Here is a 17,384-nt window from a genome sequence, read left to right on the forward strand (position 1 = left end):
TAGCCCCACATTGGAGCGGGGAAACCTGGCCCATAAGGGTTGGCCATTTAAGACTGAGGTGGAAGTTTCTTCATTCAAAGAGCTGTTAATCTTTGGAATTCTCCATTGCCCGAGACCTGTGGATGCTCTGTTGTTGATTGTATTCAAGGCAGACATTGATAGATTTGCAGATGTTAAGGAAATCAAGGAATTTGGGAATAGAACTGGAGGGCGGAACTGAGGTCGTCGATCAGCCAGGGTCTTATTGAATGGTAGAGCAGGCTCAAAGCCCTAGTGGCATCCTACTGCTCCTATTTCTCATGCTCTTATTTCTTATGTTGTTATGACTGTCAGGAGATTTCATTTTGGGTTTCACCCTCCGAAGTCAGGGAAATAGAAGAAATATGAGACTTTGTGCATGGATCTAGGCAAAGCGTCTCAGATGAATGTCAACAATATTTGACATTAAATGCTCCAGCAAACATCTCAGCTAATGATTTAATATAATAAGTAGTTAAGGAAAATAAATCTTTAATAATGTGATCCGTAACACTATATGCATTTCTAAACAGAAACCAAAGAGACAAGATTGAATGAAGAAAAATAACATGACATTTGGAGACACTTAAAGTTCTTAGAGATGAATCATAAATGTCAAATCTTACTGTGCATTGTGAGTGAAATGATCTTTGATAGTCTTATTTCACTTCTTCCTGATCCTCTAAGGATGACTTTTTAGTTTTTTTCCAACCTTCTGAGCTTGACCAAGAGAGGGAGCTTTTCCATGGATGGCTTCAGGAGACAGCATTACTGGCAAACCAAAATTCTTCTGTTTTTTTCAAGTAGGTTTAGGGCAGAATTTTTAGCTCAGCGTGCGGGCACGCACCCAACCCACTCAAGCGTAAAATAGCGCTGATGTCATGGGGCGAGCGTCCCGGTGTCATCCCACACTCGTGTGATATTTCGGTCACGCACAAAAGTTGGAAGCATGCCCGCCGACAATTAAGAGGGCAATTAAGCCCATTAAAGTTCCAATTGACTCCGAATTTTCGTGGTCAGTCCAACCTTACATTTGGTGGACGGGCGAACCTGTCAGGCGGACTTTGCATTTTTGATGAAACCTCATCCAAGGGCCAGATGAGATTTCCGTTATTAAATAAAAGAATAAAAATGTTTGGACAGAATTTTCATCATGTATATGTTCAGGTGACTGATTCTGTTGCGTGGACATTATTTTCTGGATTCTAACCTTTTTATTAATTGCTTTTAAATTCTTCAGCTCCAAGGCAGTTCTCTGCTTGCAGGGAGCTTTCATTGCGTGCTCCCCTGCGCCCACGATTACGTCAACGCCCACCCTCCTTCCGCTTCCACCCCGGCAGCACTAAGCATTTAAGCATGTGTTTCAAACTGGCTGGCTGTTAATTGGCCTTGAAATTGCGGTCGGGGGCCGATCGCGGTTGTCAGTCCGTTCCCTGGCCGCTCCCGGGCCCTCCGATCGCGCGCGCCCACCAAACTAAAAATCCTGCCTTTAATTTATGTGTGCGTGTTTTTTAGCAGTGGAACTTATTCAAAACTGTTGCAGCATTAGACTTCTACCTGTTTTGGTCTGCTAAATGGCAAATCAAAAGTGAGCAGTTAGTATTAAATAAAAATCATCACAGCCATATTAATGCTAGCTGTCACTACTAATTTGACAGCCAGTTTGTGAATCAGAAGGAAAAACAGCTTTTTTTAGCGGGAATGGCAGTGATCTGCATTGGTAAATTAGATCAATGGAGTCTATTTAATTTAGTCAACCAGGCATTGATCATTGCTCCAGCCTTCACTACCCATCCACCCATTGTTTACTACATGTGAAGTTGGGAATGAGAAGGTTTTAAGGTGGGATGTTGATTTCAGAGAGACCCAGTTACCAGTGTAGCACAGAGGGAATTCATTCGGCCCATTGAGTCCATGCTGGCTCTCTGTAGAGCAATCCAGTCAGTCCCACAACCTCATTCCCCCTCTCCCTTCCTATCCTCATAACCTTGCAAGTTTACTTCCCTCAAATGCCCATCCAACTTCCTTTTGAAATCAAAACAATATGCTGGAAAATCGCAGCCAGCCTGGCAGTATCTGTGGAGAGAGAAACTGAGTTAACATTCTGAGTCCAATATGTTCTTGGATCTATTAGGCACAAAACGTTAATGCTGTTTCTCTCTCCACAGATGCTGCCAGACTAAGTTTTTCCAGCACTTTCTGTTTTTATTTCAGATCTCCAGCGTCTGCAGTATTTTGCTTTTATTTTAGATTTCCTTTTAAAATCATTCTTTAACTCTCCTTCCATCACCCTCATAGGCAGCAAGTTCCAGGTCATTACCACTTGCTGTGTAAAATGTTCCTCCTCACATCCTCCGGTATCTCTTGCTCAAAACCTTAAATCTGGATCTCCTAGTACCATCATCTCACGGGAACAGCTTTTCTTTGCCCACCTTATCTAAACTGGCCATAATCCTATACATCTCCATCAGATCCCCCCCTTAACCTCCTTTGCTCCGATGAGAACAAACCCAGCTTCTCCAACCTAACCTTGTAGCTAAATCCTTCATCCCTGGAACCATTCTGGTAAATCTCCTCTGCACCTTCTCAAGGATCTTCAATCTTCCCTAAAGTGTGGTGACTGGAACTGGACACAGTACTACTGTGATATATGACACGGGTTATTGGACTTTTTGCTTGAATGCACAGCACCCAGTTAAATTTTGTGCCCTTGGAAACAATTTTCCCACTGGTTTCTGTGCTTGAGGTGGAGGTCTCAGTGGATTACCAGGGGAGTGAGCCAATATCATCCATATTATAGAGGTCAACATAGGATCATACAGCATGGAAGGAAGCCATTTTGTTCATTGTATCTTTGATGAAAGACCCCTGTCCCCTGCCCTTTCCCCATGGCCCTGCATCTTTTCCCCTTCAAGTATTTATACAATTCCCTTTTGGAAGTTATTGTTGAATCAGCTTTCACCACCTTCTTAGATAATGCATTCCAGATCATCGCAACTCCCCGCATAAAAAAGATTTCTCCTTATCTCACCTGTGGTTCCTTTGCCAATTACCTTAAGTTTATATCCTCTGGTTACTGACCCTCCAGCCCCTGGACACAGTCTTTCCTTACGTACTTTACCAAAACCCCTCATCCATCGTTAAACATGGGATGTGTTACACCACCAGTGTAATAAGCTGTGTACCTGAGACTATAGGTAGCAAGGCCTACTTGAGAGCAGAAAATTCAGCCTTTCCTGCAAATCACAGTTTGTACGTACTAGGTATGTAGGAAAATAAACCTTTTTTTTATAGAAGGAGCAATACAAATGAGAAATTACTGTTGGCGATAATGGTGCATAAATGCACAATCTGATTATATAACATTCTCTGCTTTCTAATGGAGACATTAACCAGTTTATTTTAAATAGGTTAATGCCTCCATTAAAGTTAGACAACCTTTTCATGCAGTCTTCCCTAAGTATCACCAACCATCATTTCTAGCTTTGTATTTTGAATCAGAAAGTTCCTGAATTGCACAGCGGGTTGATTGACATCTAAGAGAGGAAAAGACAAGGATAATAGTTAGCCCTTCATCTGAACTCAGTTGTAAGGTTTTGTTTTGATGATAGTGACTCACTTAAACTCCTGAGGTTACCTAAAAATAAAAACTAAATGGGCCGTAATCTTTTGGAGTAATAACATGCTAATGAATTAAGGTGCAAAACAGCCAACAATTTCGAGAGGTTAAGAGAAACAGAGGCGCTGTGAATCTCCAGATCATGCTGGCCAGTTTTCATTACTCCAATATTTGCTTCAAACAAACAGTCACTCACCCTTAGCCCCCCTCCCCTGTTATTTTTAAGAATTTATTGGAGTTGCACGTTAATGGTCCATTAAACTCACCACACAAAGACTGGGAAGAGCGCAAGCACTGTTTTAATGCTGTGATGATTGTTAATGCAATGCCAATCAACCTTCTTGCCCCAGAATTCAAACAATTTAAAATATGTCATTAATTGTTGAAGGCTTGAAAATATCTAATTTTAAATTCCTTTCTTACTTTTCCTTCCAGCCTCTTTTCCTCTCTCCCTTTTAATCAAATTTTTCTTTCCCTCTCCTCGGGCAAAATCTTATCAGCCCCGAAGCAAAATTGGAAGCGGGACCATTTGAAAATAGCATGTCAGGTCAGCTGCCCAATGCGTTCTTGCCTCTGAGTGATCTTGCCAAAGGCAGAGTCAGTGTGACAGCGGGCACCTGCCCAGCAGCAACAACTAGGCCAGTTAAGGAGTAAATGGGGGCAAGCGCCTGTCACCACTAGAATTTTCCAGGCATGGGGCGGGCAATCCGCTGAGGCTGGAGCCAGGCAAGTACCTGGAGGAGGCCTCACAATGGCCGGCCAGCTGGCCAGTGAGGGGGCATGAAAGCCTCCTCTCAACTGCCCTATCCTGGAGCCGTTGGGATGAGAAGGTCACAGCAATGTTGTTGAGGTGTTTCCCCTTCACAATGCTAGCCAGACAGTGGTAGCCATTCTTTATTATTAAATTCTCAGAGGTCTTCAGAGAGTGTCTCCATTTTGAGACATTCTTGCAGTCCCCTATCTGCCCCCAAAGGGCCCAAGTCTTCCGGTGGGACTGGCAGCTATTCTGAATTTAAGGCCCTCTTTTTGGGCCTCCCACCTTGGGAACCCGCTTGCCTTATCGGATGGTGTCCAGGGAGGCGGCCTCCTAATTGGCCACCTCATATAAGATCACAACGCCGGGCAGTCAGTCGACACAAGTGGGATCATTTGGTCCTGAAGGCAGAAAAATTTCAAAGTTGGTAAGATTCTGCCCTTTATTTATTTTTCTGCACCTGATTTGATTCTAATCCACCCGCACCAATTCACCCCCCTTCTCTATAAGTCCTCTGATTCTTTCTCAATCTTTAAATAACATGAGTTAAGGAGATGTACAGCTGGCTCCACCATTCACCATAATCCAAGATGCCTCACTGAGCCTTTAACAGCTCTCACTTATAGCAAGTTAAACTCAAACATTTCTCAAGCTGAAGGATTCAGTAAATAAGTCTAATTAATGGCTTATGCCACGGGATGCCTCAGCAAGATCTGGCCCAGTCGAAAACAAAGCTTGCAACTTCAGCCCACACATGCCCTTCTGTAATTTCTAAATCCACTATTGGATTGCACAAAATTGTTGGAAATGATTTATTTGGATGAGACGTTAAACCAAAGGCCTCGTCTGACTGCTTGGGTAGGTTTAAAAGATCCCATGGCATAATTTCAAAGAAGAGCAGGGGAGTTATCCATGGAGTCCTGGCAAATATTTATCCCTCAATCAGCATCACAAAAACAGATTATCTGGTCATTATCACATTTCTGTTTGTGGGGAGTTTTCTGTGGGAAAATAAGCCACTTTATTTCCCATGTTACAACAGTGACTACACTTCAATAGTACATCATTGGCTGTAAAATGTTATGAGTGGACGTCGGATTTGCTTGGCGGCGTGGCTGGACAATATGGCGAGAAGGCCAAAAATTGGTTTCACTATGTCGTGAAACCAGTTTGCGATCGTCCGCTAAGCCCGCCAAAGGTGGGCCGCGTTTCACGCCATCGAATGTTGGGAACCTCATTTTAATAAATCTGGATATCATTATAAGGCTAGCCTGCCAGACTTATCCCCCCACGCTGCATCGTCTGCCCATAACTGCACATGAGTCACATGCACCTGGCGAGCTGTACTTCGCTTGGGACCTGGAGGTTTGTTTATCTACCTTGCTTCTGGCAGCACTCGCAGTTATCAGTGCCAGGCTTTGCAGACAGCACCACATCACCTTTAGTGGGGCTCACGAGCAGGTCTCTACCTACCAGACCAGCCATAAGATGGGGGTGGCTTTGTACGGCTGCAGGGCTAGGGCTTGCTTGGGCAAGGGGGCGAAGTGGCCTCAGACAAGGGAAGAGGCTGCAGGGTGACAGCTGTACTGAGGGAGGGGGGTTTCCCCGGGTTTGTGTGGGGGCACAAGCTGATCTGTGCAAGTGGCCTCAAGATGGTGAGGGCTGAGGAGGCAATCTCCAGAGCAGATGAGGCCAGACGGAGATGTGAGAGTGTGTGTGAGAGAGTGAGTGGTAATGTTCCTTGAGCTGGCAGTGAGTGAGATGCCAGTGAATGTCTGATGGGCTTGAGTGTGTGAGTTTAGAGTGATGAGATGGTTGCCTTAGCCTGGTGGCATGGATGGGTTCATTCATCCTCTATCTGCATTGGATGGCCAACCTTTTCTGTGCAGCATTGGCATTGATCACCATTGCCATCGCCTACCAAACCAGAGTGGTAATGTTGCTGCCCATCTTGCAGCCAGAGTGGTGGTAGAGAATCTCACGGCGAGCCTCCACTGCATCAAAAATGCGCTTGAGGGACGCACCACTAAACCTGGGGGCTGCAGTCTTTTTGCCTTTTGGGGCCATGTCTTATCTGCAGCAGTCCTGGGCTGGAACCACTGAGAGGTCTGTGCGCGGCTGTACTTTAAATGTGGCGCCAGGCGTGATGAAGCAGCAAGGTGACAGTGTGGTGGGTGAATCAGAGCCCGCCTGGCATCAAAAAGGTGTGTTTCCTTGGAATGCGTAATCAACGCCATGGGTTTGGAACGATTCAGCGTGAGAAGCCACCATTGCAGCCAGCGGGTAAAACGTCATTTCACCCTCCTGCTAGCACATTTAATGCAAATGTGGGACGATTCTGCCCTATGAGGTAGCTGGTGGGCATGAAAAGTGCTAAATAAATTCAAGTTTTTCCTTTACTGTTGGCACCTGTGCTTTTGTGAGTGCTTTGTTTTCCTTTCTGCAATAAAAGTAATCCAACATTAGCCATAACTATATAGCCCTTTCAGTCTGACTCCTTTCCATTTTTTCATCATCAGCTCTATTTTCAGGGCCAAAATTTTGATGTCGGCGTGCGGGGCCGGGCCCGACACACCGACACATAAAATGACATGCGATCATGTCGGGCATGCATCCCGATGTCACCACGCGTCATTTAGATCTTTCGTTCGGCGGGCATGCGCCAGAGCCGGCTGCACACCCACCAAACTGTCGAAGGCCTGTTAAGGCCATTGAAAAACCTATTAAAGTAATTATCAACACGGCCTGTCCAACCTTAAGGTCGGCAGGCAGGTGAAGAGCCCAAGTGGCCTTCGCGTTTTTCAGGGAACCTGATCCATGGGCGGGATGAGGTTTCCTGAAGGTTTTATTAAATAAATAAATAATCTTTGCACATTTCATAAACATGTCCCAGCTCATGGGAAAATAATTTTATGTTTCTTTATTTAAAAATCTCAATATCTATTTAATCTCCCTGAGGCAGCTCCGAGCCTCAGGGAGATTTCTGTGCTTTTTCGCATGCATGCATGAATGCGCGCAGGCCCCAACTCTTCCTCCTCCCCCCGCCTGCACAGCTACTGGCCATACGTCACGCTGGGTGGGCCTTAATTGGCCTGCCCACGTAAAATGGCAGCGCGCAGCCGACCGCAGGCGGTGAATGGCTCTGCGCCCGCTCCGAACCGGCCTGCCCGATGTGGGGAAAATTCTTCCCAGGACTATTTTTGAATTGATAAGTTTTTGCTATTTTTCTGGGTTGACAGGCATGTTTTTTTTTTATTCATTCATGGGATGGGGACTTCACTGGCTGGGCCAGCATTAATTGCCCATCCCTAATTGCCTTTGAGAAGGTGGTGGTGATCTGCCTTCTTGAATCGCTGCAGTCCATGCAGTATAGGTACATCCACAGTGCTGTTAGGAAAGGAGTACCAGGATTTTGACCTAGCGACAGTGAAGGAGCAGTGATATTTTTCCAAGTCAGGATGGTGAGCGACGTGGAGGGGAGCTTCAGGTGGTGGTATTCCCATCTATCTGCTGCCCTTGTCCTTCTAGGTAGTAGTGGTCATGGATTTGGAAGGTGCTGTTAAAGGAGCCTCGGTGAATATGGTCATGACTAGACTTTTAATTCCAGATTTTTATTAAATTCAAATTTGACCATCTGCTGTGGCAGAATTCGAATCCTGATCCCCAGAGCATTTCCCTGGGTCTCAGGGTTATTAGTCCAGCAACAATACCACAATACCATGCAAGGGATAACTGCTCATGTAAAGTTGGTATTTGGGTTTACATTGACTTTCAATGAATCAGAATCCAAGGGCTGAATTTTCTGCTTGGCGGGGGAGGTGGAGGGGCAGCGGGCGCTGCCCGCGATCGGGTCCGCGCCGCCATTTTATGCGGGCAGGCCAATTAAGGCCCGCCCAGTGTAATGCGTGATTCCCGAGGAAGCAGGAGTGGGCAGGCGGTGGCAGGAGTGCACTGTCCGCTGGGTCCAATGGCGACTGGGCGGCCTGTTCATGTGAAGCGCTGGCAGCCATTGCAAGGCTACTCACAGTGGCAAGTGGAAGAGCTCACCAGAGGGCTTCCGGAGGGTAGGCCAGCATAGCAGGCCAGGCTGGAGGGTAGGGCAGTGGGACAGGCCAGGCCGGAGGGTAGGGCTGGAGGCCAGTGTGCCCCTCGTTTCTCAGATGAGTGCCTTGCTGCCCTCCTCAAGGAGGTGGCAGCACGGTGGGAGGTGCTGGTTCCCCCGGATGGGAGGAGGAGGCCCCCCAACATACAAAACGTTTCTGGGGGAAGGTGGCAGAGGTGATGAGCTCCCGCGACGTGGTGCAGCGCACCTGGATCCAGTGTCGCAAGTGCTTCAACGACTTGTTGCACTCTGGCAGGGTGAGTACCATGTTGGCATTGGGCATTTAACCCAGCAGGTCGGCTTTCCCCCTGCTGCCACCCCTCCTCCCCTCCCCCCCACCCCAAACCCCTGCCCAAGTCTGAGTGTAGTGACTGCATTGAATCATTGACGGCATTTGTCCTTTGCTGGGTGGGCGAGCAGATACTGCCCATGCTGAGGTCAGCCTGAGAGGGTTATGAATTACACTGTGTTACATGTGTTACACTGAGTCCCACATGACTGGTTTGGGGGCAACCTGGAGGAGCTGCACCTAGGAGCTGTGTTTGAACTCCAGGACATGTCCAAGTCAGGCTGATGACATGCTGGGAGGGGAGCTTCAAGGTGGCACGGCAACGAACCATCTGCTGCCCTCTGCACTCCACATGCTTGCACCTCCTTGCTATGCAAGGATATACTGTGTGGTGCCTAATGTGATGTAGACAACATTTGGCCAAGGGGTGGGTCAAGGGGTGGGGACAGGCCTAGCATCTTTGTGTGAGTGTTCGGCAGCAGCAGGGTGAGGAGGCACTGGAGCCCTGCTATGTCCCACTCTGGTTGGGGTGGGCCGTCCGCGAGGAGAGTCCATGTGCAATTTGCACTAATCTATGCTGGTCTCTCATTTTCAGGAGAAGAATGCTCATAACGCAGCAGAGCTTGTGCGGACTGGCGGCGGCCAGGCACAGATCACCATTCTTAGCCGCGTCAAGCAGGAAGCCCTGGATATGGAGAGGTGCCATGCGCCAAGGTCCACTGGTGTCGGTGAGGCTGGGGTGCCACGGCCAGGTATTTATGCCCAACGGTGAGGTCAGCATTGTTCTCCCAACAGCCATAGCAGTGCTGAATGTTAATTGATTTAATTTTGCAACATGGCTTGACCATTGGTTATGGAAGGATGAGCGCATAATGATCCGGGGGACAGAGATACACATTGACATTGTGTCCACGTCAACTGATCCAATGTCTTTGTTCTTCCTTTCAGCATCAGTGGAGCAGGGCCGGGAGGAGGAGCAGCAGAGGCCCCCTCTCACACCTGAGGGCCCTGAAGTCCCAAGAGCGTCACACCATCTCTGCCAGGCAGGCACCAGCGCAGATACTAGCACCTTGGTGGGAATTCGAACATTGGCTACAGTCCCAGGGCACGGCGGTGAGGGCACTTCACAGTCACTGGAGGAGCTGGCAGAGACAGAGAGTGCCCATGGCGCCAGCAGTCAGAGGACTGCAGGGGACCAGGCACATGCTCAGTCGGTGCCTGATGTTGTGCCTCTGGAGTTGTCCGCGACACAGCAGCTGCAGGAAATGCGGCCGGGTGTGCAGGAGCATCTAGGGGAGATACATGAGGCTAAGCTTGGCTTGGCGTCCATGGTGGAGGAGTCTATACGGACTAACACCGAATCAATGAGCCACATGTCCGAGCACCAAGCGTCCTCCATGGAGAGAGTGGCGACTCTCGTGGAGAGGCTCCTCCAGGAGACCCATCAGGGCTTCCTGGAGATGCGCTCTGACCAGCAAGCCCTCACATCGGCATTGACCTCAGCTGGTCAGTGCCAGTGTGGGAAATGGTCTGGGCATCAACATCCATCCACGGTGAGTAGGGAGATCCAAAGCGACCTCATGTTGGCATAGCAGCTGCCTGGTGTCTCTGTGGGCATCTCTCAGGGTGCTCCAGACGAGGGCAGCAGCTCCTCCGCCCCTCTCCCAGTGACCGTAGCATCCGGTGAGGCTGTGACGACTGGGGAGATGCCAGCTGTGGAACTGGCAGCTCCTTCCCAGGCAGGGCCAACACAGGCTCCACGGGCCAGAGCACAACTGCCAAGGTCATCGAGGCTGACAGGACAGCAGAGTCAGCAGGCTGTCTCAAATGCCAGTCCGAGTGATGGGGCAGCACCAAGACGTAGCACCCGGAAATGAAAACCATAGGCAACTTAGGCCGTGGGATTTTCACTGGGGCTTTTGTGTTGGCCCGAGATGAAGTCCTTATGATTTGTTTTGATTTGTAACACAATTGTCTTTTTTTTGGAATAAGTTGATTTGCTTGACATATTAAATTCAAATATGTCACCATGGCTGAGGGTGCCTCTTTTCTTCTGCATGTGTATGGTTTCCAAAACTGTAATAAGTGCTTAATTGGACATTCAGCTTTATTAACAAGTGACTGTTCCTAACCTGGCAGATTTTGCACTTCTGTGTCGAGTGTCGAGCCTACAACCCAGGCTTGTCCTGGTGGTCCATCTGTGGTGTGCTAGCTGAAGGTTTATTGGATTAAAGCCTCCCGGGTGTCCCCGCCTCCCTGCTGTATGCTCAGGTCAGCGTGTACTCCCTCAGCATTTCCCTGTGCGTGCTCATCCTCAGACTCACTACTGGACTCATCGTGTGCAGCCACAGACACTGCATCGAAGCCTTCATCGTCCACAGCGTCGCCCCTTTCCAGCGCAAGATTGTGGAGAGCGCAGCATGCAACCACTATCACCGAGACACGATTTTGGGGGTACTGGAGTGTGCCCCCTGAGCAGTCCAGGCATCGGAAGCTCATCTTGAGAAGACCAATGGTTCTCTCCACCACAGCCCTTGTGGAGATGTGGCTCCTATTGTAACGCTGCTCAGCTTCTGTTCTTGAGCCACCTTCTGAGGGGATGGCCCTTGTCACCCAGCAGCCATCCATCCAGCCGGGCTGGAGCACTGAAGAGCCTCGGCACCTGGGAGTGTCTGAAGATGTAGGCGTTGTGGGAGCTGCCTGGGTACCTTGCGCATACTTGCAGAATCAGCATCCTGTGAACACACACTATCTGCACGTTCATGGAGTGGAAGCCCTTCCTGTTGACGTAGGGACCAGGCTCAGCTGCTGGCATCTTAATGGCCACATGTGTGCAGCCTATTGCACCCTGGATGCGGGGGAAGCCAGCAATGGCCACAAAGCCTCTGGCTCACTGTGTCTGGCTTGCCTGGTCCCAACGGTAGTGGATGAAGGTCAATGCATGCTTGAACAGCGCGTCTGTAACCTGCTTGATACAAGTGTGGACAGCTGATTGGGAGGCACCGCAAAGATCATCCACCGAGCCCTGGAAGGAGCCAGAGGCATAGAAGTGGAGGGCAGCTGTGACTTTCAGAGCCACTGGCATGGGGTGTCCACCCACACAGTTAGCAAAGATCTCAGGCCCTATCATCTGACAGATATAGTTGACTGACTCCCTTGAGAGACAGAGCCTCCTTCGGCACTACACCTCAGGTATATTGAGGTAGCTGCTTTGCCGCCTGTATACCCTGGCAGCAGGATAGTGGCATTTTCTGCAGCCCCTTCCACCTTGGACTATCTCTTGGCCCTGTGCCCCTTGTGCCTGCGCCTGTGCTCCCAAAGGTGGCTCCCTTGGAGGCTGAAGGTGCACTCCTGGCTTCCTCCCCCTTCTAGCCCTCCCTTCCTCCTCAGAGGAGGTGCCTCCAGTGGACAGTTCAGTTCCCATTTCCAGGCTAAGGGAAGGCTTCCTGAAACCTGTAGGCCCAGAAAAGATTACTCACTGCAGAGTGCTGACCTGAAGGTTATGAGTCCAGAAAAAGCAGCTGGTATGCATTTTGAAGTGCTACAGATCACACAGGTAAGTTTCAAAAACTTTCAAAAATAAATACTTGACTGTGCACACTCGTGACCCCAGTGAGACCTCTTATCCCATCCGTGGATGAAGTTTATACAAATGTGTCCTACCCGCCTGCCCATTGCGCCCGTGTGTCGACCCAAAGATTGCATGGGCGCAGAAAAATCGGCGTCGATTGGTGAGTCATGGGCCTTAAGTGGCCCATTAATTAATGGCGGGCGCGCGGCGGACATCATCACGTGCCCGCCCAATGAAATATCGCGATGGCGCACAGCGACATTGGGATGCTCGCCTGACGTAACCGCGCATCATTTTACAAGCAGATGTGCGGGGCAGTTCTACCCCAAGATTTGAATTAGAAGTCTGTACTGTGGAACAGAGAACTAACCTTCCAAAAATTAAAATGCTTACCTCATATTTATGTCCACATGGTGTCAGTCATTCTCAATTCTATTTATCATAAAGCAATGTCACTTATATTAGGGAGCATTAGTTAGAATATTCAACATTTTGATCTGTAAACCCCAGTCTTAGTGTAGGAGAAAGGGGTCAAGGAATTTAAATTAAGGATCAGATTAAGAACCTATGCAAACTCTACATTGTACTAGCTGCTTAAATCAAATGCTTATGCAAGAGGAATGAAAAGAAAACCCTGCCACAATGACCAGGTGTGCATGTATGTAACCATTGTATTTAAAAACAGAGGTATCTCCAAATTTAAACTGGGCTAAATCTGGATTTTTCTGAAGTAATTAAAAAAGGATCATTCATCTACTCACTTGGGAATTACAGCAAGCTATTTAATCTGGGAGGGTATCACACCCATGCCCAATCATAGGAACATAGGATTTTAGGAGCAGCATCAGGCCATTCAGCCCTTCGATCCTGCTCTGCCATTTGATAAGATCATGGCTAATCTGACTGTGGTCTCAACTCCACCTTCCTGTCTGCCCCCATAACCTTTGACACCCTTGTCTATCAAAAATCTGTCCAACTCTACCTTGAAGAAATCCAATAATCCAGCCTCTACTGCTTTCTGGGGAAGTGAACTCCACAGACTAACAATCCTTTGAAAGAAAACATTTCTTCTCATCTCCATCTTAAAAAGGAGACCTCTTATTCTTAAACTGTGTACCCTAGTTCTAATATCCTCCACAAGTGCATACATCCTCCCGGTATCCCGCCCCATCAAGTCATCTCAGGATCTTATACGTTTCAATAAAATCACCTCTCATTCTTCTAAACTCCAATGGTATAGGCCCAACCTGTTCAACCTTTCTTCACATGATAACCCTTAATCCCATAGGTGAATCAAGTGAACATTCTCTGAACTGCTTCAAATGCAATTATATCCCCTTTTAAATAAGGAAACCAAAACTGTACACAGTACTCCACACGTGGTCTCACCAAGGTCCTGTAGAGCTGCAGTAAAACTTCCCCACAGATTCCATTCCCCTTTCAATAAATGCCAACCTTCTATTTGCCTTCCTAATTCAACACATACAGGTGTACATTTTCCAGCAGAAATCACTGGATAACTGCCAGTCACAGAAATCTTGGGCCCAGAATTTCCTGGGAGCTGCTCCCACTTCAGGAAAAGTTAGTCATGGAGGGGTAACAGCACCTCCCAGCCTGGCTTATTCCACTCCCAGAAACTTTCAAATATTACTGAATATGCAAAAAATACAACAATGGCAGAAAAATGGCAGTATGAAGATATGATTCAACATCAAAGGAAGCACGATTGCTATGGAGCTGCCACTGTCTCATTCCTGGGCCCTATTATAAGGACCAAGAAGGAAACCGCTTGCCTAAATCATCCAATCTTGTGCTGGCAGACACGGCATTCAAAATTCAAACCTTTATGATCTAAAACCTTCAGAGAATTAGCTTTAAATTCTAAAATCTAAATTCCATTTATTTTATATACTTACATTTTTAAAACCCCTATAGAGGATTTGAAGCTCTTTCTTTGTGAATTTAGTTTGCGCCTCAAGCTGCTCCAGCCCCTCGGGGCGATGGCAGACGGTAGCCATTTCCAATTCATCTTCAACACTGTCTGTAAGTGAAAATTATAAAACAAATATTATTTGATAGAAGGGTTGCACTTTTGAAATGGCCAGGATCAACTTTGCTACAAAATATAGCTTGTTTGTGTTGGACCAAATCAGTAGATATCATTATTGATCATTTATTCATTCATGTGTGCTCTGCCCGAAGGCAGGTCATTGTCCGCTGATGCTTCATCCTGAGTCATTTTCTTGGCAGTTTTTGTCAGTAGTGGTTTACCATTACCTTCCAATCTCAGGGGCAGGGCAAGGAGGCAGGTGCCAAATCTATCTCAGCCAGAAAGGGGATCAAATCCACAGCTGTTATTCTCAACTTACACACAACCTACGTCTAGCCAATTGAGCTAACCAGCCCCATATGCATTATGGGTAACTTTCTGAGCAGAGCAGTTTTTCTGATCAACTCCTCCCTCCCCTGCAATTTCTACCTCTGGGAAAGACAAGAATAACAATGGTAAGGGATCACCATCACCTTCAATCTCCTCCAAGGCACAAACCATCCTGACTTGAACACATATTGTGTTCTGTCATGGTCATTAGCTCATATTCTAGAATTTCCAACCTAATACAGTTGTGGAGTACCAACAGCACAAAGACAGCCAATTTTATAGAGGCCCATCATTACCTCTCAATGCAACTAGGGGTGGGCTTTAAATGTAGCTTTAGCATCACCACTCACATACTGAGAGCAAATTAAAAAGTAACTGCTTAAAGGATAAGTCTGGAGCCTCATCAAAAGCATGATATGTTAAAAGAAGACAATTATCTCTTCATTATTATTGGTACACCTTTATTTGCAGCACTCTCACATTTATGAATGCTGAGAGCTTTTCTCAAAACATTCTCAAAATCCTCAGTGTTGCAGATTTTTCTGCTCCTGCATGGGCATTTGAATCACTCAGGGACAGCGTATAGAGGAAAATCATGGAAAATGACTGCAAGATGGTATGGCAAGTTCACACAACAGTGAGCAGTATACCCAATTTTCCATTTTTAAAAATTGGGCAAGATCCCTTATAGCTGAGTGCACATCCACCCCCCCACCTCCCCAATTTCTCTTTACATCTAAATGAACCCACATGCTCAGGTGTAGCCCTTAAATTCCTTTCAACATTTGAGCTTCAGCACAAATAGGATGTTAGTCACTTTGTAACATGGTTGAATATGAAATGACTGTGGGCAATCTAAACACGGGTTCACAAACTCATTCACAGAAGCTAAAAGAATCATAGAATCATGGAATGGTTACAGCACAGAAGGAGGCCATTTGGCCCATGCAACAAGGTAGTCTCACTACCCCACACTTTCCCTGTAACCCTACAAATGTTCTCTTCAGGTTCTTTTCCAACTCCATTTTGAAAGCCCTGATTGTATCTGCCCCCGCCTTACCCTCAGATAATGCAATCCAGATCCCAACCATTCACTACGTAATAAAGTTTTTTCCTCATGTCGTCATTGATTCTTCAGCCAATCACCTTAAATTGGTGTCCTCAGGTTCATGACACTTCTGCCAATGGGCAAGAAATATAGTTTTCCTGCGAGCAGTTAAAAAAGTAACTGCTAAGTCTGCCTCATCAAAAGCATGGCATGTTAAAAGAAGACAATTATTTCTTCATTATTGTTGGCATGCTTTTAGTTGCAACAGTCTCACATTTCTGAATGCTGAAGATTTTTGTCAAAACCTTCTCAAAACCCTCAGCGTGGCAGATTTTTCTGTTCCTCCACAGGCTATTTAATCTGCCCAGTCCCCTCAAGATCGTTAGCGTGAGAAATGGTAATGAAAAAGTCACACTAGGAAAATGCTCAGTTCGGGTGCTCCACTGAATTTATCCTGGACAACATTTATCCCTCAATTAACATTACTCAAAGAATTTAACTGGCCACTTAACTCATTGCTGTTTGTAGAATCTTGCTGTGCACAAATGGGCTGCAGTGTTTGCCTACATTGCAATAATGACTAGATTCAGAAAGTGATTCATTAGCTGTGAAGCACTTTGGGATGTTCACAAGTTATGAAAGGTGCTATGTAAATGCAAATTCCTTCTTTCATACAGATACATTTTAGCAACCGGCCATGCTTCAGCTGACCAATGAGGACTTGATATAGATATGGGACATGGGAACATTTTCACCCCAAAGCCCCTTGAAATCACACACCATCCCGATCTTCATCATTGCTGGGTTAAAACCCAATAACTTAATACCGAATAGCATTCTGGGAGCACCCTCACCACATCCTCACTCTCACCTTCTCCAGAACAACCAGGGATAGATGATAAACACCGAGTGAGCCCCCGCCACAATCCACCCCCTGCCACCCCCAGAATTAATTTAATAAAAATACAAAGCAAAACCATTTTCTTCCCATTGCGTATTCTTGTATCCTGGTGAACACAATATTGTTTGAGAGAGCTCTAAAGAAATAAATCATGGGCTGCATTACTGCCTTCAATAACCCATTGTGCAAACTGTTAAGTACTGTGCAAGGGATCAAGCCTATAAATAGGTAACTGGAGGGTGCATAAATAACTTGAATTAGTGAAAATATTTTGATTTTAACCATGAACGAACTTTTGTTGCCAACTGGTTTGGTTTATCATTTGTTTTTTCTCAATTCTATATTGGGAATAGAATCCTGGCCACTCCGGGGCTGGAACTATGATTTTGCAGGTCATGGCTTGAGGGTAATAGTATCATGACTGTGATGTATGGATAACTTGATAACTTGAAGGGTTTTGGGGTTTAGTGAAGCTGGACACCTTGCCACCACCTCTGGTTGGCCTAATGCAGACATTGGACAGATGAGTTGGAGGATTGGAGGCAGAAGGGTACTACAGGGCAGCTCATCAATAACTTATGCTGCCAACTTTCATGAATGGATGACCACTATACAGTAGTTTCACTGCGACACATTAAGAAGTTGTCTTCTTTCGTGCCAACCCAATAAAATTACTGGCTCTCTCAATTACAACAACATTCT

General features: G+C 46.7%; 1 protein-coding gene across 1 annotated transcript in view; it reads right to left on the reverse strand.

The window, feature by feature from the left end:
• The window catches only part of kcnip4a (potassium voltage-gated channel interacting protein 4a), a 417,695-nt gene that overhangs the window by 63,630 nt on the left and 336,681 nt on the right, over positions 1–17,384 (reverse strand). The window contains exon 2 of the mRNA XM_078545692.1: positions 14,270–14,394. Coding sequence (XP_078401818.1) covers positions 14,270–14,394 — 125 coding nt within the window. The remainder of the gene's footprint in view (positions 1–14,269; positions 14,395–17,384) is intronic.

This window comes from Cetorhinus maximus, chromosome 1 (assembly GCF_964194155.1).
Source record: "Cetorhinus maximus chromosome 1, sCetMax3.hap1.1, whole genome shotgun sequence".
In the NCBI taxonomy this organism is placed as follows: Eukaryota; Metazoa; Chordata; class Chondrichthyes; order Lamniformes; family Cetorhinidae; genus Cetorhinus; species Cetorhinus maximus.